The 23,341-nt window shown below is 38.3% G+C and overlaps 1 protein-coding gene across 1 annotated transcript in view; it reads right to left on the bottom strand.

Moving 5' to 3' along the window:
• pcdh11 (protocadherin 11) overlaps positions 1-23,341 on the bottom strand; it is a 215,852-nt gene that overhangs the window by 98,402 nt on the left and 94,109 nt on the right. The window contains exon 5 of the mRNA XM_057850790.1: positions 284-319. Within this exon, the coding sequence (XP_057706773.1) occupies positions 284-319 (36 nt within the window). The remainder of the gene's footprint in view (positions 1-283; positions 320-23,341) is intronic.

Here is a 23,341-nt window from a genome sequence, read left to right as displayed (position 1 = left end):
CTTCTAAACGATACATACTGTATCTCTTTTTATAAGTCGCAGAGTTCAAAACGTAGAGAATAGTCAAAGAAACAGACATAGAGACCCTTCAAAATAAAAATGTAAGTGTATTTTAGATTGTTTGAACTGTATTATTCCTATTATTAATAAATGGAAACGTAATTTCTCTAAAATTTTGCGCCAGATTCATTGATGTACATTGTCATGCTTTCGTCATGCTTATAGTGGAACGCGCAGAAGGAAGAGCAAAGCAAGGAGCTTACAGTATGTGTGCATGACTTACATTCACAGACGCTATCTTCCCAAGTTGACAGGCCTCCTGCAAGGAAAGAAGACAAGTCATTTTAGATCAGTGTCTCACTGCGTCTGACAGAGAATTTACAATGTAAATTAATATCTAGAGCCAACAAAGGAACCTGTGTCAGGAACTTTCCATCCTCCCTAAAGCTACCCAGTTCAACAATTGACAACCTCATAGATTTAAGGTGACATCTTTGCTTTTAGTTGGAATTGAGGTTTCGAATATATATTGATTCCCCATTCGGTGTCTAAAGCAAAGTTCGTATGTCTAGCAATCTACCTCACTCAGTACAAAACCTCCTGCTCAAATGCTATGCGAATGAAAGAGTGAGGGCAAAACCCAACATCCTGACACCAGCCATACATCTGACACGTTGATAAGGATGTTTTCTCTACATGTCAAAGAAGAAAGTGAGCATAATATCAAACGAGACATCAAATAAGAACAATACACACAGACAAGCGTCTAAATTGGGAACAAAAGACACCCGCAAGCGTGCAAAAAAAAGAAAAGCATCATCTCCCTGAGAAATGAGATAATGCACAGAGAGATAAGTGTTTAATTTTTAATCACCAATTTTGTTGTCATTGTACTGTGAAAAATAATCTAAGCAAATTTCTTTATTTGTAAAGAAAATAGAAGAAATCAAGTGAGGAAGAGCCACTTAGACAAGGGAAGCAGGACTGATGAGGTGGAACGGTACAATAAAGATGGAGGAGTAAGTTCATGCCAAGCGATTATCCCACTATAATTATTTGCCGAGGGATGCTTGCCTTGACTCAACGAACAACAAAAAATACATAAATAAAAACATTAATCAATTCTATATGCCAATATATACAATGGGATATGATTTATCAACTTCCCGCATAGATTGGTGATAAAATGTAGTCTGAGAAAAAAACAAAAATCACAAGAATACAAGAATAAACAATCTCTCTCTCTTTCTCTCTACTGTACATGCATACCCCCATAACCCTCGTGAGGATAAGTGATACAAAAGATGAATGAATATACAGTATATAGGCCTATAACTGTAAAACTACATACAGTGGTATGAAAAAGTATCTGAACTTTTTGGAATTTCTCACATTTCTGCATAAAATCACCATCAAATGTGATCTGATCTTCGTCTGAATCACACATATGTAAAAACAATGTCTGCTTTAACTAAAACCACCCAAACATGTTTTCATATTTGAATGAGGATAGCATGCAAACAATGACAGAAGGGAGAATAATAAGTAAGTGAACCCTCTGCCTAAGGAGACTTAAAGAGCAAATGAAATCAATTTTTACCAAACAATTTAAGTCAGGTGTGTGTCCAATCACTGATGAGTGGTTTAAAGTTGCCCTGCCCACTATAAAACACACACCTGGTAAGAATTGTCTTGATTAGAAGCATTGTCCAATGTGCATCATGTCTCGGTCAAAAGAGCTGTCTGAAGACCTGCGCTTAAGGGTTATTGATTTGTATAAAGCTGGGAAAGGATACAAAACCATCTCTACAAGTAATTACAAAGTAACAAAATATTAAATGAAATGGTTCACTTACTTATATTTCCCTCTTCTATCACTGTTTGCATTCTATCCTCATTAAGATATGAAAACCTATAAATGTATGGGTGGTTTTAATTAAAGCAGACACTGTTTTTTCATCTGTGTGATTTTGACAATGATCAGATCACATTTGATGGTAATTGCATGCATAAATGAGAAATTCCAAAAGGTTCAGATATTTATTCATACCACTGTATAAATTGAATCATTGTTTCTTGGCAATTACTGTACCTTTTGACAGAACTGCATATAATGTACCTATATAAATCTTAAATTCACTGCTTCAGACGCATAGTTTTAAATCAATTTCAGGTCAACTCGACTTGTCCCTACTGGTACAAAAAGACAACCTCTAGTAAAGTAAAAGTAAAACTTGGGTGAACCTATATGTGTGCACTTTTGATTGTCAAAGTATTAGTAACCTTTTGTATTTCATCATTGTGAAGTAATAAAAATGCACGTAGACAACTTTTCTAATATATACTGTATATACAGACGTTTCTGTTTAAACACAGTATACGTTCTAACCTCGTGGTCCATCTGTTATTCTGTACCTATCATGCTTTGAAAAGCACCGCAAAATCACATGAATTGATGAACATAATTTAAGTAATGTATGTCACTTCGATGGCATATGCGTGAGTATTTGCATTTTATAGCTTGCTAACAGTTGTCAGGTCCTTTTTGACGAGTGGCTCATTTGCATTCACTGACTGGTCATTTTAATTCAGCATTTTATTTAAGGCAAGAAGCAGTTGTTTCTTCTCCAAGTAATGTTTTATTCAACATCTTGTGACATATGCTTCATGTTGAAGACCTCACCATCCAATTAAATATATGATAATGTACACAAGAGCTCTGAGAAGGTGACCTCAGCATTCAAAATAGTAGTTAGACGTGTATAAGTCATGATTTGGATTGTTCAAGATCGGGAGAACTTTTTGTCATCCATTCTTTCTTACTGGGCACTGACCTTTTAATATGTGAATGCCTCTCAGCCAAACAGTTTGTGAGTTGGATAGAGTTCGGCTTCCGATAAGTGCTTTTGTTGGGGAAGCACATCAAAGTAGAGTGGATGTCTTCGCCAGCAAAGCCACTCCAGCTTTGATCACTCCAGGCACTCTGATCATTAAAACATTTCATAAATAATTGATTAAACCACCAGACCTCATTGTGCTCGGCTTCTTCAGCCCAATTTTTTCCCCCCAGTTATGGATAAGGTGAAGCAGCCAAGGGTGAGGTTATTCTACTATCATTAAATGTATATTTAAATATTTAACACATACACTCACAGCACATTCCATTAGATCGCAAGACCTCTAATGAGATCCAATACAGGAGTTGCATACATACTTCTAAAAGATAATATGAATACAATCAATATACGCTGTACACTTCTGTTCGTATCAGAGACAGCATCTGGAAAAGTGACTTATTTTTTTATGTCCACGTGTAGACTATATTTTTTAGTGAGCAGCCTTTTTGTGAAAATCTCTTTGAATGCAATTTTATTTCCTAAATTTCTTGCGTTTTGTGTTTGTGTCGACATGCTACCTCCAAAAGTGACAATGTGTGCTTATGTTGCTTCTGTGCATGGGACAGTTAAGGCTGTTTCATACTAGCAGCAGGCCAGTGTGAAAAGCGCCCTACGGCAAGCGCAAAACAGGACAAGGCTGACATAGACACTGTCAGGAAGTGAAAAGCGAGTGGACTCCACCAAGCATATTTACTATAGTCCCAACCCCCAATGCATTTACTTTTCATTGTTGCACAAGAAAACAACATTTTCTATTTTTACTCATTTGCTCCCAAAAACGTATAAATGCGTTCTATTTTTAATTTTTTTCAGTGTCCCAAAGACATATTTATACGTCTTTTACGTATTTTTTTTTAATTTTTTTTTGTACAAGAGACATCTCTGGGTTCTGATTTAATTTAGCTCTAAAGCTCAAAGCTGAAAATCAATTTTAAAGCAATAAAACTGGCAACTGGAGGTTAGTAGTGCATTTGGTAAGACCCGCAACCCGATTCAACGGCAACGAACGGCCGGGCCGAGCGGCCGGAGCAACAGTGGAAGACGACTGAATGGCGTCCAGGATGCCAGGGGGCGGACAACTGAGCAGAACAACCTAGAGGACGCCCAGGATGCCAGGCGCTGGCGACCGAGCAGAACGACCGGGACCAGCAGTGCAGTGGACAATGCCGTTGAGTCCGTGCTGCTCGTCGAGCAGACTACGCCGAGACTCAAAAAAATCCATCTTTATGAGACAGGTGGTGATGAGGGAAAAGTTTACCCATCTGTCGCGGTCACAACAGCGTTATCTCTCAGTTAGTTATGTGCAAATGAATTGTTACTTTGCTATCAAAAGCTCTATTTGTCTTGTTGTTTATGTTATTTTGTTAAAAGGAAAGCATTATTCAGATATTTGGGATGTAACTAAAGCAAAAAATAGCTGTGTTAAAGTCAAAGTTATGTTTGAAATGCATGCTTTCACAAAAAGTTCAAGTTCTCTGTTTTTTCATCAGAAATTGGAAAATGACTCAAACTAAGCTATTTTCTAATGCTGATTTCTGGAATGGAATGGAAAAAAATATGAACTTACTTTTTTATTACTGCTAAAAGAAAAGAGTCTAATCTTTCCTTTGGTGGGTTCCATGTTTATATAGCAATAGAACAGAATTTTCTGTGGGCCTTGCAAAATCAGTCAAAATCTAGTAAAACGGCCGGGAGCGAAGGGGGTTGCATTAGTGAAAATGTCTGGGAGTGAATGAGTTAAGGAGTAGGGGGATATTAAGATGGTGAAGTTTCTTTAGTTATTCATGAACTACATTTCCACACAAATGCACATCGAGGTATCCTTTAGTTTAGCCAAAATAGCACATTTCTCAAGGTTTCGTCGGCCATGAATTGTGTATACATGTCAGCCGAAACAGCTTGATAGCACAGATATCGCCCCTCAGCTATTGGATGTGTCATTGACGTGAGCGCGTGAGCGCTGTGAACATAGAATAAGACTTTATCTATTTTGGAATATTCACTCAAGACTTCCCGCTTTGTCCAAAAAGGCCGCCGCCGCTCACTTTCACCGAGAAGTCCTCTCCCATATACACAATAAATGGGTTGTCGCTGAACCCTTTACACAAGGCTGCAGCTAGTTTGAAACGACGTTTACTATGTTGTGCTGACAAGTAAGAGCCCAAAGTGATAAATTAGCAATGTAGACGGCAATTTGGTCCAATATTGAACCTGCTCTTCAGTCCTTTAATGTTAAACCTGATATTCATTAATGTGAAATTAATTACCTAACTAAGGAGAGCTAATTCAGCACATGATCTCTATCAACAATAAACATTTCCAAAAATCATATTGTGTTCCTTATTGTAAACAATATGACCTCATGAGAAGGAAGTTACATACATGATGCAGATGTTTAAGTCAAAGCAGCTCGGCCTCCGACTATTAAAAGACAGTCCCACAATAGTTACTTAAATGAATAAGTACCTGTAATCAATTGAGCATGGACAGAAAAGTATACACACATCTTAGGTTTGTTGTACATCTTTCTGATCGAAACAGTCTGAAAAGTCTGAGGATTTTTGTACCTCTAAATGAGACTTGTCTAACTGTCAATAGGTATTATAGCATACTCATTGTGAGCAGAATGTTTGTGCTGTCTCAAATTAGGTTCACAACACATAGAGAGCTATTTCTTATTAGTCAATTTTTTTGGCTTTTATTAGTTCTTTTAAAACTTGTTCTTGTTGAAGGACACATGCAGTAAGGTGCAGCTGAGGCCAAGCTTTCTGTGACTGTGCAGCACATTTTACTTCAGAAAGCCTTGATACTCTTGAGATATCAGTGTACCCTGCACAGATTCAAGACACTCTGTAACATGTGGTTTTCTTTGTATGCTTCATTTTTGCATCTGTAAACATAGAGCTGATGTGACTTGCCAAAAAGCTCCAGTTTTGTGTCATCTATCCAAAGGACATTCTCCCAGAAGCTTTGCAGCTTGTCAGTACGCATTTTGGTGAATTCCAGTCTCGTCCATTAGTTATTTGGAATGTTATTACAGTGACTACTTTGGTTTTTGTTTTGTTTTTTTAACCGGAGGGTATCAACAATTTCTCCTGTCTGTGTAGCATTGCTAGATTTGTATTGTTTCTTTTTTTTTTTTTTTTTTTTTTTTTAAGTTCGTAACATTAAAATGAAACAAATTATGCTGTTTTTTTTCCTTGCGGATGTGTAAGAAAGTTGGGAGTTAAAAGGTGATAACACGTTGACCCACTAAACCCCTGAAAAGTAGTCTTCTTGTTTTTGTTTTTTTTGTAGTTTAATACTAATTAAAGTGCTGATTCCAGCACATACTTTAAATAAAAAGTTTATTTCACAGCGCAAATACCTCTGAAGGTGTCAAAAACCACAAGAAAGCTTATTTAGCGAGTCAAATTTGTTGGAACAATCACAGCTTGCCCTTTAATATTTTACCTTTGTTCTAATTCTGCATTCTTAGAAGGTTGTTGTGGAGGGAAACTGTTCAGTTCAATTCATCCTAATACAATCTGTCAAAAGAATGGTCAGGCAGGATTCAGGGTGAAGCTTCTGGCTATGGTCGCAAATGTTTCCATGGGGGGAAAGCACATGTCGCAAGTCAGTATTTCCTGGTTGAATTGTATGATCTGACATGAATGGCATCACTGTCAGTCACAATGAGATAAATGCAAGCTCAATCTCGAGGGAGAATATTGATTTGAAATACCAATAAATTGAGCTACGAGCTTGGTCAAGGAGCAAATTGAAGTCCAGTCAAGGTAACACTGTACAGTGTTTGTGTGACTGGAATTGCGTCATTTCTTAACGGAAACATTTAGCTCATGTTGTCTGCACATGTTTGTACCCTGTTTGCATGTCATCTGTTTTAGTGTTAACAACACAGTGGTACTGCCATGAATACCCTCAACATTTATGAGAGAAAACACTTCACTTGACTTTGAATCATGACTATTCTTTTTGAGTCCACGTTGTGTTGCTTCTATTATTCCATACAAATTCAGCCTATCAAAGTGGCAGTTCTAGGGTATTGGGTAAAGTGGGCTACTCATGTCAGGCCAAGGTTGCACACCAAATTCTGCTTCCAGGGACTACTGCTCAAGTACCAGCTACAGGCAAGAGTCAATTCAAGGTTGGTACATTCAAAGCATGTCCTGGAAGCCATATATGCTAGTAATGTGGAGAATTACAGTATTTGGTATCTAAAACTGGATGCTGATCATAGTGACAAAACGAAAATCATTTACTTTCTCATTGAAAGGCAACTTTCAACTCCAGCCATAGATTTACTATATGTGAGCTAACATATTTTCTCACTTTATGACATAACATATATATTTTTCAACAAAAAATACATATAAAATGCAATGAAGAAAAAAATCACCAACTTGTTGTCGTCTCAATTTCCACACTGCAGCAACAACTTTCCTCACTCAGATAATAATTGCCAGTAGGCTATGACAATTTTTCTTGTTTATACATATTCCCAACAGACGTAATATTACCTTTATTTTGTATACATATTTTGGAAAGTTGAATAAGATCAAGTTTAAAAACAGAGATAATTAACTTTTGAATTGTACACACAGTCACAGAGGGATAACTTGGATAAGCATGCCATCTGCTAATTCCTGTGCAGGCTCAAACATCTCAGCCAAGAAACAGCAAGCAGTATTTAAGTGAACATTGTTTTTTTCCCTTTTGTGATGAACACAGTTCACCTTTGTCAGCATGATAAAACTGTAACAGACAAAACACTTCCTCATCAAAAATGGTCTAATAAAGTCTTCAATACACTTAAGTGTAGTCTGAGGCAAATACAATTTCTATTTGTCTCTGTCTTGGTGTTCAGCTGCCCAAAGTGTATTGGCATTCAAAAAGAAGGAGGAAAAAAAAAAAAAAAAAAAAAAACTTCAGCAAATCACTCCAGCTAAATAAATTAAACAGTAAATTGTGTTTACCTTACCTCCTGTGTATGCAATATTTTGTAAACATAACTTAAAGCCAAAATAAATTTCAGTACAATGTCATTAAAAACGGTGGGTACATCTGCAGTGCCAAAACCCTTTCCTTCCACTTTATGCACTGTATATGATGGTACTATGCACCATATAAACTCCCCTCCACGCAAAAACGTCCATTGGACAGTTGTTGTCAATTGGTCCATACAAGACATGTCCAAAGTCCGGCCCGGGGGCCAAATGCGGCCCCTGGTCAAATTTCATCCGGCCCCCAGCCTCTGTCATAAAATCAATAATGTCTGGCCCGCACACAGACTATTAATAAATTGGTCAGCAGTACTGCTACCATCATATGAAGTAGCTTAGACACTAAATGCTGCTCCTCATTTACCCACTAAAAGGTAGCAGCACTCTAGGCAACATTACCCCATGTGACCCTTAGCTCCCAATTTTCTAAAATGGTGACAATCAACACAAAAAAGAAAGTTGACTGTGACGGCCGACGCTTCAGGGATAGGTCGAAATTGGACTATTTCGTCACTAAAATACGCAACAACTGTGTCTGCCTCATTTGCAAAAAGACTGTTGCTGTTTTTAAAGAGTTCAATTTGAGGCAATATTACCAAACAAGAGATGCTGACATGTACGACAAGATTACAGGAAAGCTACGTAGCGAAATATTAAAGCAACTTGAAGGTAGTTTAATTTCACAGCAGCACTATTTCGCAAGAACCCGAGAATCGAAAGAGAACGCCACAAAGGCTAGTTGCGAGATTGTTGATATTATTAATTTAAAAAAATAATAAAGCAAATGTGACACACAGAATGGCTTGCTAAAATTTGCTTAAATATTTTGTTCTATGTAAAGGACGTCAACCAAGGTCGGCCCCCCACATTTTTACCACACCAAATCTGGCCCCCTTTGCAAAACGTTTGGACACCCCTGGTCCATATTCTATCCTTTCAATTGTCAATTTCGGACAAACTTACTCAGAAAGTGAAACAGCTGTGAGGAATGTAAGAAAAGTAGAAAGTAGAATTATTCAGCTTTTCCTCTCTAATTTCGAAGGTTGTGTTCCAGAAGCCTTTACAATCGACAAAAATCTACAACGTAGCAATCCTCCATCTGTTTGATCTGTAATATAAAAACTCTTTCCTCACCCTTGTTGGGTGGGTGACTGTTCATCTGAAGCTCGGGTCCTCTATCAGAGGGCTGGGAGCTTGAGGGTCCTGCGCAGTATCTTTGCTGTTCCTAGGACTGCACTCTTCTGGACGGAGATGTCTGATGTTTTTCCAGGTATTTCCAAGAACCACTTCTCCAGTGTGGGGGACACGGCCCCCAGTGCTCCTAGAACTGCGGGCACTACTGTTGCTTTCACCTCCCAGACTGTCGCCAGCTCTTTCTTGAGCCCTTGGTATTTCTCTAGTTTCTCATGTTCATTATGTACTGTATATACAGTATATGTCTAATTCTACATCAGAATAAAATATGCAGGTGAGTTGCACATATTATATTTGTAAACTTGGGGTGGCACCTTCACATTCACACTGCTTGGCCTGTTGACTGATGACAGAGTAGGTAAATCATAGTAAGTATAGAGTTGACTATTATACGGTCAACATGTTGTTACCAGGCATAAAATAAATTACAGCCTCATCAATAGCTTGTGATTGGTGTGTCTATCCTTGATCCTGGTGAAGTGATTAGCGATAATAGGGTAAAATAGCTAATTACGGCATGTAGTTGTGCAAGCCAGTTCCATACATTTTGGTTTTAAAGTAAAAAGATCCTAAACATCAAACCTTCGTTTTGCATACGCTTTCCTCTTATTCCACATAGTATATTCCTACTCAAGCAATTCCTATTATGATTGAATCTACTCTAGAACAACAAAAACAAAAAGACTGTATATATGATGTGTTTACTTTAGGCCATTACACGAAGATCACAATCTTCAAAACAGACTTGCCATTAAACATACAAAATACAGTATTAACATTAATTTTTAATTTTTATTTTCGATAAAGGATCACAGTCATAGTAAAGTTACAATTTCAACGGATTTAAAATGCTGCACGCTCTTTCACTGACACACCAATTTGTCTTCTAGGGAAAGATGTTACAATACTTTGGGACACATAGCTGTAAAGTTATAATTAGTATTCATTTAATACCTTATGTCAGGAGATTACATGCATGGTACATGGCATCCAAAGCATAGTTTAATCACAGGGGATGTAATTGATTAAGTATATGAGGCTGGCTAGCAGATGATGAGGTTGATGCTTTAAATCCATGTTTAATCAACCCAGCCCCTTCCTAAACAACCAGGGATTAGTGGCCAAAGATGACCAACAGCTGTATTTGCTCACTTCTAACATCATCCATCGAACAGCTTTTTTGTCTCCACCTATGCAATATTATCATTTCTTCTTCTTTTTTTTTTTTTTTTTTTTTTTTTTTTAATAATTAATGCAATTTCAACACTACATATCCTGTCCAGGAATGTGCTTTATTGTAGCTGTCTTCTAAGGAAAGGATTACAAATTGAACTGGTCACCATCGCCAGTCGCCTGTCAGCAAATATTCAAACCAACATTCACTCCATCAATAAGTGGGAGCTGAATCCATGCTGCCTGCACCGAAGTCAGGCTAATGTACCTCTACAATATCAGTGAGACTCTCCTTTTAGACCTTCATATTGGCATTTGTACAAAAGTTGATATTACCCGCCTTATGTCTTTTTGGAATTTATGGGATATAAGGCGAACCTGTACTCACAAAATTAGCAAGAAAAAAGTTGCTCATGTATAAGCTGCACTCGACTATAAACTGCAGGGTTTAAAGTGGGGGCTAAAAAAAATAACAGGTTGTAGTCCAATAATTATGTTATGGTTTCTCTCTCTTTTTTTTCTTCCAGGTTAGTTGGGCCAGCCTACCTGTTTAAGTTTCCATGTTCCCCCTGTGCTTGTTTGGGTTTTCTCCAGGCAAATGTTCCCCTTCCAAAAAATGTAAGTATTTGTTGTCTGGTAGTCTTAACCGTATGTGTGTTACGATAGGCTGGCCACCAGTCAAGGTTATAATGTACCCATCACACTAAAGGCCGAGTTATGCTTCCGCGGCAGACCTGTGCCATCAAGGAAGACCCGATTTACAACCCTCCGTTGTAGCCTCTCTTGTTCCTTCACAATTTTCTGACTTCGTGTCGCAGCAATGCATGTGACGTGGTGGAAATGGACTGTGATTGGTCCGCTCAGACTGTTGTTTCCGGTTCAGCGCGAAATCACTGCCATTGTCAAAGAGCGTATCAATGAAGAGCAAGTACGACAACTTCTACAATGTCTCGTCAAGACATTATGAAGATTGCCAAATGGCAAGAAATCCGTGGGAGGATATTGCTAAAAATACGGGACTGGAGGTCAGCCAGCGATTGAATAAAAAAATGGAAGAACCACCCAGGCAAGTATGTGTGTGTTCGGAATCGAATGACTTAAGCGGTGACCCGGTCGGCCCAAAACTGCCATCTTTTTATCACTTTATGTCATATTTTTGGTTGGTGCACTTCATCACTTCATCTGTCCACAGTTATTTGCAGACCTCGGACAATACGCTGGACACAGTGCTCGACGCCAGTTTGAAACTAGCCGCCACAGCTTGCTGGCTTCCACCCGAAGCTAGAATTCATAATGTGACGGCATCAAAAGTCGGACAGACCGCCTCCGAAAGTGTCTTCTGTATCGCCAGCGCCTCAATATTTGTATGATCAACATTTGTTGTTCAATGTTGATGAGCTGAAGATCCGCATGAAGCGTTTTATCTCTGTTAGCATTTTAGCATAGCAATGTAATCGGACGAAAACTACAAGTTGTCTAGAGTCCCCCAAAATCCAACAAACACAACGCCACACCCCTCTAGTGGCTTGGCGGTGAATAACAGAGGAATGCCACAGAACTATTGAATGCTCATTGATGCCATAGTCCCTTCGCCGTCACCGCAACGCAGTAGCATAACTCAGGCTTAGGTCAGCTGGGATAGGCACAAGTACACCCAAACTCTACAATTGTAAAGTGAGGTAAACAATTTGTATCCATTTGTATATGTAGTTTGTGTATTGGTGGAAAAATATATCTTACTGATGTAGTACACTGTCATAACATTAGTAGGATTATCAGCAGATAATGTAATATTGTAGATGTAGATGTAGTGTATATCATCTCAAATAGCTGCTCGGGAAGATTACCTGCTTTAAAGTGTTGCATTTTAACATGGGTCTATTGAGTGACATTCATCAGTGCTAGATCCCTAATGATAGAGATGACCTTTCTTCAAGGTTGAGCACATCTTCGCCAAAGAAATTCTCCATGATGCAGAAGGAGCCATTCTGAGTACTCCCTTTGGCTGAGATAATAACTTCATCATAATTAGCTTTTAGTGCTCAAGAGTGTTGAATTGTGGGTTGCAGTGGGATCTGGGCTGATTTATTGCTTGATTTAATTATGTATCAAAATTCAATTAGACATGCTTTCAAACCAAATTCAAAGTGATTTTTGTCAAACTGTCCCTTGAAATCAGCCATGGCTTGAAGGACATCATTCCTAATACACTTCATCTAACTTAATAATTATTAATTAGAACAACAAAAGTAATACTAATGGAAGAAAAAAAAAGTTTGTGCCCATTTTAAAGGCATGCTTTTAACACTTACTAAGTTCTCTCTCACTCTCAACTCAAATGACTTCAAATGGCATGAAATAGCAAAAAATCTTGATTCACTGCTGATCTGCAGAGGGTAGCAGGTACTTTACTGAGCGAAGACAGATGACAAAATGCTCTTTGAGGTTGACTTCTCCTGAGGAACAATCTGGTTACTTTATCCACATCCCTCACAGCCTACCTGTCATTTGGCAGAGTGAGGGGTGGGGAGATTAAAAAGAAGGTGTGAGCTGATTTGTATAAGTGTCACACCAACCAGCGAGGGTTACATTGATCTTTACTACTGTGAAAATTCCAAATGTTACAGTGATGAGCCACGGAAGGGTGTAAAATATTTCAGCTGGAGGTCTTTGACTGACTAAATTGTAACACTAGTAACACTATATTTACACAAGCAGCAGATGATCAAATAATACAGCAGAAAATGATTGGAATCATATTTAGCACAATTGAAGTTACCATTTTTATCATCAGTTTCTGAAATGGCCCATTCAAAAATTCCATTCATACAGCATTAGGATTGGGCAATCAACTGAACCAGCAGAGCAATTCTCACAAACAACAGTCCCCAAACTTTTCTGCACCACCGACAGCTTTTATGTGAACAAAAACATTAGAATGGACCACAAAGCCGCTACAAAGTTTGACTGAAATGCACACGACCAAGATCCTGCCTCCTCACCAGTGACGTGGTGTCACCAAATGCTGTTTCAGCACAAATCCAATCCGCTACTCTTGGCCAACTTCAAAATTAAATCCCAACAAGTCATGCATGAACATAGAAGCAATACTTGACTTTTATGCTGTAGGTGACGACCATCTTGTTGAGAAACATGTTACTAGTTACTGGTACCACTGGTTCTAAAATGCTGTGGAAGTAACTATAACTTGAGTGCTTGCGGTGTTTTAAAACTGTAAACAATCTAAAGTCTCATGCAACAGAGGCCTTGCCAATTGATGAATCTCAGGATTACCAGTTGAGGAGCCTGCTATCAATACGTAAAAATCTCCCACGGTTCGAATCGAATCGGTTTATCGCGTCAACTAACAACAACAGGAAACATGCAAACTTTACACAGAATGGCCTGAGCCAAGAGCTAGAATGTAAGATGAATTAAATTTGGAATAGTATGTGAAACAGAGCATAGACCCAGAAATATTGGAGGTCAAAAGTTCAAATTACACAGTCATCCAGAAATTCTACAATCTAAACTTTTGTCAATCAAAACAACGTAAATGACACAAGACATTCAGTAGTTGTGAAAGCAATCCAGAACAAAGAGCATAAATTGTGCAATTTTAAAAAATGTATGTGACATAAGGCATTGAAAGCCTTTGACCCAATACATATTCAGCCCGCCCTACATACAGTACAGCTACAGAGAAAGAACAGAAAACCCACCTCATGCGTGTGGTGACAGCGCTGGTAAAAAATAGATCAAACACAGAAAAAAAAATCTCACAGTATCCCCATTTGCTCTGTGCAGATCTTCCTCAAATATTATTTTGCAAAAAAACACCATTGAATATTTCTAGGAAAAGCAGAAAAGTCTAAACCCTCATTCGAGTGGTTCACCACTGAAAATGACTTATAATAACTTGACTAATTTCCACCATCTGAGCACAAATCATATTAGAATCTTTATTGTTGGCAAATGTGTGCTGCAGGAGGCCAAGACTGTGTGTTTTAAAAGTCTTGCTGTTTTCCTGGGCATAGCCAAGTGCATTAACATATGTTCTCGGAGTGCATGGTGCTACTCTGCATCAGTAAATGCTTATTACAGCAAGATGTGCCCAGCACTCTTCCGCTGAATATCCATGAGTAGTAAAACACATTCATATAGGCCCACTCAAAACAGTGGGGATGTGTCCCACATGACAGGGGGGCTCCTTCACATTTTAGTCTGAGGACCTTTTTATCACATTGATATTCCTCCCCTCACTCTAATGGCGGGCAGTAGTGATGAAAAATAAAGGCAAAATTGCAACTACATCGTGCACAGTGAGCATAATAAGGTCATCAGTTGCTAATATGTTGTTTTTTCTTCAATATGTATGCCTTTTTAGCATGCAGAGTCAAATTCTCCCACTATGGGTTACATCTCCAAAGACTGGCCAGTGTGAAAAATGTGAGGTGAAAAAGCTTTCTCAGCCAATGCAGCATGTTCCCACCAAGTGAAGTTACACATGCAATAGGTAACAAATTTGAGGTGGTAAATTTCTCTTACTTCCATTAGCTTTATTTGTGTGGCATTTCCTTTTTCCCTATTGTTGTAGATTAAAACACATTTAATATCAGGGGATTTGTGTCATAGAAGAAAAAAAATTTCAACTCAACTTTATCTACTGAGCACTTAAAAAATACAACCATAATGAATAATAATTGAAATTCTTCACATTGGCATTTAGCATTTTTAATTTTTTGACACCACCTGCAAAGCCAACATTATTATTTTTATGTTGTTTGTTGAAGAGAAAGAAGATCAATATTGAAGTCTCCCCTAAACAGGTATGTATAGTCGGCCCCCAGGATCAACTATAATTTTAGGCATGATCATATGTACTGTATGTGAGCGACGGGATGCTAGAATTGTAATCTCACTCTCATCATTCGTGTTGGTGGCAGAAACTGAAGTTTGAATGTAAACAAACAACAGCAGTTTTGTTATCCTTTGAGATGCTGACTGGCTCCATGTTGGGCCGAAAAAGTTGCACTTTCAGCATTGAAAACTAATGATGATAAAACAAACATAAAAAGTATGTTAAAATAGTATAGTTAAAATGTTGTAATAGTAGAGACAGTTATAAATGAAAAATAAAACACTGTGGAGAGTATAAATAATGAGAGCTAAGGGAGATGTTGTCTTTTCACAACCGTGTCAATAATATTTGCCCAAAAAATGTTGCGATTATCCATCCATCCATCCATCCATCCATCCATCCATCCATCCATCCATCCATCCATCCATCCATCCATCCATCCATCCATCCATCCATCCATCCATCCATCCATCCATCCATCCATCCATCCATCCATCCATCCATCCATCCATCCATCCATCCATCCATCCATCCATCCATCCATCCATCCATCCATAACACTTCTTATCCCAGTCAAGTTCACTTGTTGCTCGAGCCTACCCAACTGACATTACTCAAAAGGCAGACTACACCATGAAATCTCAAGGCAACCATTCACACTCACCTACCTGAGTGGGAACTGAAACCACACTATGTACAAAGTATATAACACTATACAAGTACAGTGCCTTGCAAAAGTATTCGGCCCCCTTGAACCTTGCAACCTTTCGCCACATTTCAGGCTTCAAACATAAAGATATAAAATTTTAATTTTTTGTCAAGAATCAACAACAAGTGGGACACAATCGTGAAGTGGAACAAAACTTATTGGATAATTTAAACTTTTTTAACAAATAAAAAACTGAAAAGTGGGGCGTGCAATATTATTCGGCCCCCTTGCGTTAATACTTTGTAGCGCCACCTTTTGCTCCAATTACAGCTGCAAGTCGCTTGGGGTATGTTTCTATCAGTTATGCACATCGAGAGACTGACATTCTTGCCCATTCTTCCTTGCAAAACAGCTCGAGCTCAGTGAGGTTGGATGGAGAGTGTTTGTGAACAGCAGTCTTCAGCTCTTTCCACAGATTCTCGATTGGATTCAGGTCTGGACTTTGACTTGGCCATTCTAACACCTGGATACGTTTATTTTTGAACCATTCCATTGTAGATTTGGCTTTATGTTTTGGATCATTGTCCTGTCGGAAGAAAAATCTCCGTCCCAGTCTCAGGTCTTGTGCAGATACCAACAGGTTTTCTTCCAGAATGTTCCTGTATTTGGCTGCATCCATCTTCCCGTCAATTTTAACCATCTTCCCTGTCCCTGCTGAAGAAAAGCAGGCCCAAACCATGATGCTGCCACCACCATGTTTGGTGGTGAAGAAGGAGCTGAGCCGAAAGGCGAAGCTCTCGATTTACTAGTCGATCTACGTTCCTACCCTCACCTATGGTCACGAGCTGTGGGACGTGACCGAAAGAACAAGATCCCGGATACAAGCGGCCGAAACGAGTTTTCTCCACAGGGTGTCCGGGCTCTCCCTCAGAGATAGGGTGAGAAACTCGGTCATCCGGGAGGGACTCGGTGTCGAGCCAATACTCCTCCATGTTGAGAGGAGCCAGCTGAGGTGGCTCGGGCATCTGGTTCGGATGCCTCCTAGACGCCTCCCTGGCGAGGTGTTCCAGGCATGGCCCACCTGCGGGAGGCCTCGGGGACGACTCAGGACACGCTGGAGAGACTATGTCTCTTGGCTGGCCTGGGAACTGGAGGAGCTGGTTGAAGTGGCTGGGGATAGGGAAGTCTGGGCTTCCCTGCTAAAGCTGCTGTCCCCGTGACCCGACCTCGGAGCAAGCGGAAGATGGTATGGTTCTAACAGGAGACGGACTCACAGGAGCCGCTTTGATGTCTCATTTCATCCTTTTTATAGCATTCCACAGCAACAGAGACAGATTCGAAATGATGCTTGATTTACACCTCTAATGTGTTGTAATACATTTGTTTTTTTTTTCACTTCACAGCAGTTTGTATAGGATCCTGTGGATGATTACTGCTAGAATATTGCTGTAAATAGATCTTTATTTGATGGAATCTAACCAGCAGATCTTTTATTAGGGGCAGTTTACACAGAGACGCTGCAATAGCACTCCACAACAATTGTGTTGTGATTGGCCTCACGTTTTTACAGCGATGGTGAATCCATAGAGCAAAGGCATAAGTTTTCAATTACAGGCTCCAAAGTGGAACGATTCGATAGCGGTGCACGTTCCATATCGTGTAAACAGAAACTGCAGCGAACTCTGTTGCTGCAATGCCATCACCACACAGTGTGAGAAGGGTCCAGCTGTGGCTCGCAATACTCGCCTTCCACGTTACTAGCCTTCTGCGCCCCCTGGTTTCAACGACACTAACCTAACCGTAACTCTAAACCCTAACCGCTTGTTTTATATTTTTCAACATAAACTACATATCGTAATTTGAATACATGCAAAAAATACAACAATAAAGGTGGAAACACTATTATTCTCCACGAAACTTTTTGGAGGGTCGCAACTGCCGTCGACAGGCACGTCCACTTGGTATGCTCAGCCAAAGTGGCTAGCGCTTGATGCTTGCTTCACCGCGCTACTCTGATCTGGCGTGGCCTCCGTCACCTCCCAGGAGTTCCCCTCTCCTCGCCCAGCTCGTGCATCCCCACAACACTGTACACATTGAATTTCTAAGGCTTCTTTGAACCGATTTTATGATGAAAAGTCCACTTTGAAAAGCCAATGACAGGCGGGGAACATATGGAGGTAGATTTGTGTCTTTATTATTTATTAAAAAAAAAAAGTTGCTTCAGTCAAATAAAAATTTGCTTCAATCAAAATATATATTTTCAATCGAAGAAAAAGTCACTTTAATAAAAAAAAAAATGTATTTGAATGCAAAAATAAATTTGAAAGTAAAAAAAAATGTATTTGAAAACTATTTTTCTTTGATTGAATTTTTTTTTTCATTTAAGTCACTTTTTTTTTTTTATTGAAACAACATTTTTGATTAAAGTAATGTAATTTTGCATTTGGACCACATTTTGGCTAGGACTTTATCATTCAATCAAAAAAATAAGTAGTTTCAAACAAAAATATATATATTTTCAAAAGGAAAAATCACTTCAATCAAAAATTTTTAAAAATTCAATCATAGAAAAAAAGGTTTGAATGTGAAAACATTTTTGAGACTCAGATATTTGCATTTGAACACTTCATTTTTCATTGAAACGGTTTTCTTTGATTGAAGCAATCCTTTTTGTGTTTGAGCCATATTATGGGTAGGACATTTGTGTCTAAATCATTCAATCGCAATAAAAGTTGCTTTAATCAAAAAAACTATTTTTAATCAAAGTAAAAAATGATTTGCAAATTTTTTTTGGGGGGGGGATTTTTTTAAATTTGAAATATATATTTTTTTTATTGAAGTGTCACTTTTTTTGAAAAGCAAAAAAAAAATTTTTTGAAGTGGAATAAGTTTTGAAGGCACTTTTTTTCGATTGAATCATTTTGACACAAAGATTCAACTTCAACACTACTTCCGTCATGTTTGAGTGGCAGGTGACTACACCAATGGCATAAAAGTATGAAGCAAGAATAATGGCCACCAGGGCTCCATCCAGCCATCGGACTCTGCTGGAGTCAAGCCGAAAATAGGGCACCGGTACGGGGGTGTGATATCGGCATCTCACCGGAGTGCCTGCGATGGTACTTTTTTTTTTAAACAAAATATTAGACATCAGTTAACGATTCTAGGCTAAAAATGACTGACATTTTGAATAAGAAATATAATTTATTACCATCGTTTAATGGCTTGGTTGAAACAAAAGCGGTTGTGCAACGTCTGTAAACGGGTGTTTCCAGCGTAAAACGGACAAATTAAAAATAGTTTGGGGGCTTAATGCGCCATGAATCTGCTATGGCAGCATATAGACATATTGTTCTATCAAACACAACAGTTGTTTTGGCTTAAAATACAGCAGTTTCTTTTAAAGAGGAGTGCAAGAGCAGAAACTGCTTTTTCAGTATTGTCTGTTTATATACATACATATATACATATACATCTATCTATCTATCTATCTATCTATCTATCTATCTATCTATCTATCTATCTATCTATCTATCTATCTATCTATCTATCTATCTATCTATCTATCTATCTATCTATCTATCTATCTATCTATCTATCTATCTATCTATCTATCTATCTATCTATCTATCTATCTATCTATCTATCTATCTATCTATCTATCTATCTATCTATCTATCTATCTATCTATCTACATACAGTACATACATATATGCTGTATATAAAACCCTTGTGGGGATAAGCAGTACAGAATTTGAATGTATGTATGATGGCAATTTTTGCATTAAGAATTGAGGAGTGGCGTTCCTTACACACTATTTCACAGAAAAAGATAGAGGCCAGGATTCATCACTGAGACACGAACCATTTGAATAACACTTCATGAATGAATTAATTAAAAGGATCTCTTCAATAACTTACACTTTAACTGTGACTCTTAAGTAAATTGTGATTAGAATTTATTTTTGTGAATCAATAAGTATAACACCATTTACCATTCTTACTTGTCCGTTTCCATTTTTTTTTTTAAACTTGAGAAGCATTCGCTTCCAAAGTTTGTTTGTTTACAAATGAACACTAAAACTCTAACATTTTCCATCAAATATTTTTAAGGGATGAAGCTCGAACTAAGGAAGGACTCATTAAAATATGGTTCATTTCCAAGTGGATGCTGCTGGAATCTTAATGGAATAGGCAAAGGCTGTTGCTATGGAGGTGTACAATTTGGTGCTGATACAAATTAGGATTGTTCGTCTTTGGTGGAGGTCTGTGCTCTGCTGACTGCCATTCTAGTTAATGTGTATTGACAGCGAAGATCTAGAGAGGGCTCGATTTATGTTAACTGCAAAACTTTGGAGGTATATTTCTTTAAAAATTTAGCTTAGGCTGGACCACCATGCAAACTAATGAACTGTTGCTTGCTTTGTTAGAGTCATTAACCATGAGACTCTAACCTAAAGTTTTCCTTTAATGGCAAACCGTTGCATGGTAGCAACTTTACCAAGGGAATTACTTGTCTTAAGTGGGAAGAGGAAATTTAGGGTAAAACTTTTTAATTGTGCTGCAACACCTTTAAACATGTTTTGTTGTTTGTTCTGCATTTTGAAACTAATTCTGGAGATTTGTAACTTTCCTGTTAAGGTAAACCAAACACTTAGCTGCCCTTTTGTTCGTTTATATTTGTTTATTGTGTGGTCTTATTTATTGTAATTTTTATTTCCAAAATTTTGAGAGTATGTGATAATACCCCAGTCTATCCAAAGTTGCTAAAACATTGAAATGGTGATCAGTTATCCTATATAATTCTATGAGAATTATATGTTTCATGGAACGCTGCAGAGAGATTTTATATGTGCTGTTTCCTTTATTTCAAATTAGATGTCATTTCCGATAAAAATAATGAATAAATAAAACTGCACCATAATTACTTCATATTGTAATTTTGATAACAACATTTGCTTTATGTTCTGTTAATGTTTTATATATTTTCAAACCTTCAAAAAGTCCTATCCACAGGTAATGTGTTATAGTCAGACTAAAATGCGAATACATTTTCAATTTAGGATACCAGCGTGGTTGGACTGTAAATCCGGAGTGCACAATGACTACCCATTAATAGGTTGGGAGTGTCAGGAGAGCCCATTCTTAGCAGAGATTTCCATGTGGATATGGTCTGTGGCACTGGGGTACATGCCCCCAGCCATCTGGGCTGATTTGACAAATGATTCTCCATCAAAAGGCCTGTGCACTGATTTGTGTGGTAATTGATTGGAAGGGAGGTCTTCAAATCCCTGATTGGTTTAGGTAGATATAGAGGGGAGATATTGTGTGGCATGTGCAAGGAGAGCACGAACAGGAAAGAGGGAGGAAATACAAAGCAGATCTGGGAAACTAAACGCTAAGCTGAAACCCATACTGAGTGAATTCTAATGGCATGTTATAGGATATGTTGTGCTTTCCGTAAGAAGCAAATGATTTTGTTACAAGCTACGTGTTGCTCTTTTCTTATAAACCTGCCACAATATCCAATTTGTTTGTGTCACCATGGAGATTATTTTCATCATTCTAAAAGAAGAATTTGATTTGTAATGAAATACCATTGATCAGTTCCATGTGGGGGTATGGTCCATTTTAAGATATATGAGCATGGTAAATTGGCGGTGATAGAAGCACATATTAAATATTCATCCATCAATTCCTCCTGAATTTTTTAGGCTATTAAAACTTGCGGGGTAAGAGGGATTACATCTGTCTTGTAGGGTTGTAGTCATTTGTCAATTGCAGATGACGACAACAACCTACAAAAATAAAATAATACTAAAATGATAAGTGAAAATGCTGAATGCACAATATTGGTGACAGATAATCAATTATGTGTCTCACTTAACTTGCCACAGAATAAGGTAATACACTTTCACTTTGTCATGGCATGCATGGAAAATTCTGTATTTACACAAACAATGCTTGGCTGGATTGTTCATATAATGCAAATTTTTTTACGGAGGTAGTTTTCACAACCTCTGTAGCCAAACAACCAAAATAGTTACATGAATACCATTGACCATTGATCCATCCATTATATGAGCTATATTATACGTATGTGAAAAAGGAGAATCATTTAGTTAGTCTACTCAACCTGAATTAAACGGCCCTGGTGTAAATTGTGCTTTAAAGATGTCTTCCCAATTATTACGGTCACTATACATTTTATTTGCTTTTATTGTGTGTTTTGTAAATAATTTAAAAATGGGATCCATCAACTATTATTGACAGTTGGAGATTGTTGGACTTGTAACCATTGCAGGGTCATCAGCGCATTTAATGCTAAAGAGGACACTTGCAGTTTACATATCCATCGAGGTAATAAAAAAAAACATAAATTCAAGTGTGAGCTAACCAAGTAAAAGAAACTGCCATTGGTAACAAGAGTGGATGGTTACCATTTCCACCCTGTTCCAATTCAGTCCTTGACATTTTCACACTTCAGCTAGGATGATTGTTTCAGCTTGTAAAACATCAATAGGAGGACAAAAAAAAAAAAGAAAACATGACCCCACAACCTTTGAGCTGTAAACAGGCCAACGGGGGTCAAACGTCTGCAACTCTAGCTGCCAGTCACAAGCTTATTACCAAGGGTGTAGAGTCCGTTTGGTTTCAACTGAACCAGGCAACGACAACAAAGCAATTTGGCCCACAAAGTGCACGTTTTTTGTCTTATACACATTATCTAGCAAATTATTGTATTGGCATTTTGGAATTTTAATATTCACACAAATATTCTATTTTCATGAAAATTGATACTAACACCATACAGTATATGTATGAAGAGACTCACGGTAATAGATGTGGCAATTACAATTGATGCCAACATCAGGAAGAAGGAATATGGAAGCTGGAGAAGCACCAAGGGCTAAAAGAGCAGTTCAAGCAAATGTGGAAGGTAAAGGCAATCGTGGTTCATATGGTAGTGGGAGCACTCGGTGCAGTATCACCTGAACTGGGAGAGTGTCTCCAGCACATCCCAGGAATGACATCTGAAGCCTCAGTTCCCAAGAGACAGGAACAGTTATGATACTGGCCTCTGGTAGAGGACCCGAGAAGTTTTCTTCCCCCTGTCTGTCTGCAACACCATGTTGGGACACATCAGGGAGCACTTCACCTTCACTACCCATCTTGTCTGTGGGCCCTTGTTGCAAGGGGACATGTTTAAGGAAGATCATGGAGCATTTCCTGAAGTGCATTGCAAAGCACCTCTAAGGCCTACCCTATACTGAATGGATGCAAACTCAAGACAGAGCTCAGTCTCATCCAGTTCAGAGTCTGTTTTAGTGCAGTGGAACTGTTCCAGTTGTTCACAGACAACAATTTTGAAGAGTTTTCGAAAACATTCTTAAGGTCCTCATCACTACACTTATGACCAAAGCTCAAGTGGAAAGGTGCTTCTCAACTTGACATTTTTTTTTTAGAAACACTGCGGGCCCGTTTGCACGGTGACGCTGAGACACTAAACCGTAACAACTGTGTTGCGAATTGGCCTTGCATTCGCGCAGTGAAAATGGGAAGG

This window comes from Corythoichthys intestinalis, chromosome 11 (genome assembly GCF_030265065.1).
Source record: "Corythoichthys intestinalis isolate RoL2023-P3 chromosome 11, ASM3026506v1, whole genome shotgun sequence".
Lineage (NCBI taxonomy): Eukaryota > Metazoa > Chordata > Actinopteri > Syngnathiformes > Syngnathidae > Corythoichthys > Corythoichthys intestinalis.
The sequence above is the reverse complement of the archived record's forward strand: the minus strand, read 5'-3'. Positions and strand labels throughout refer to the sequence as shown.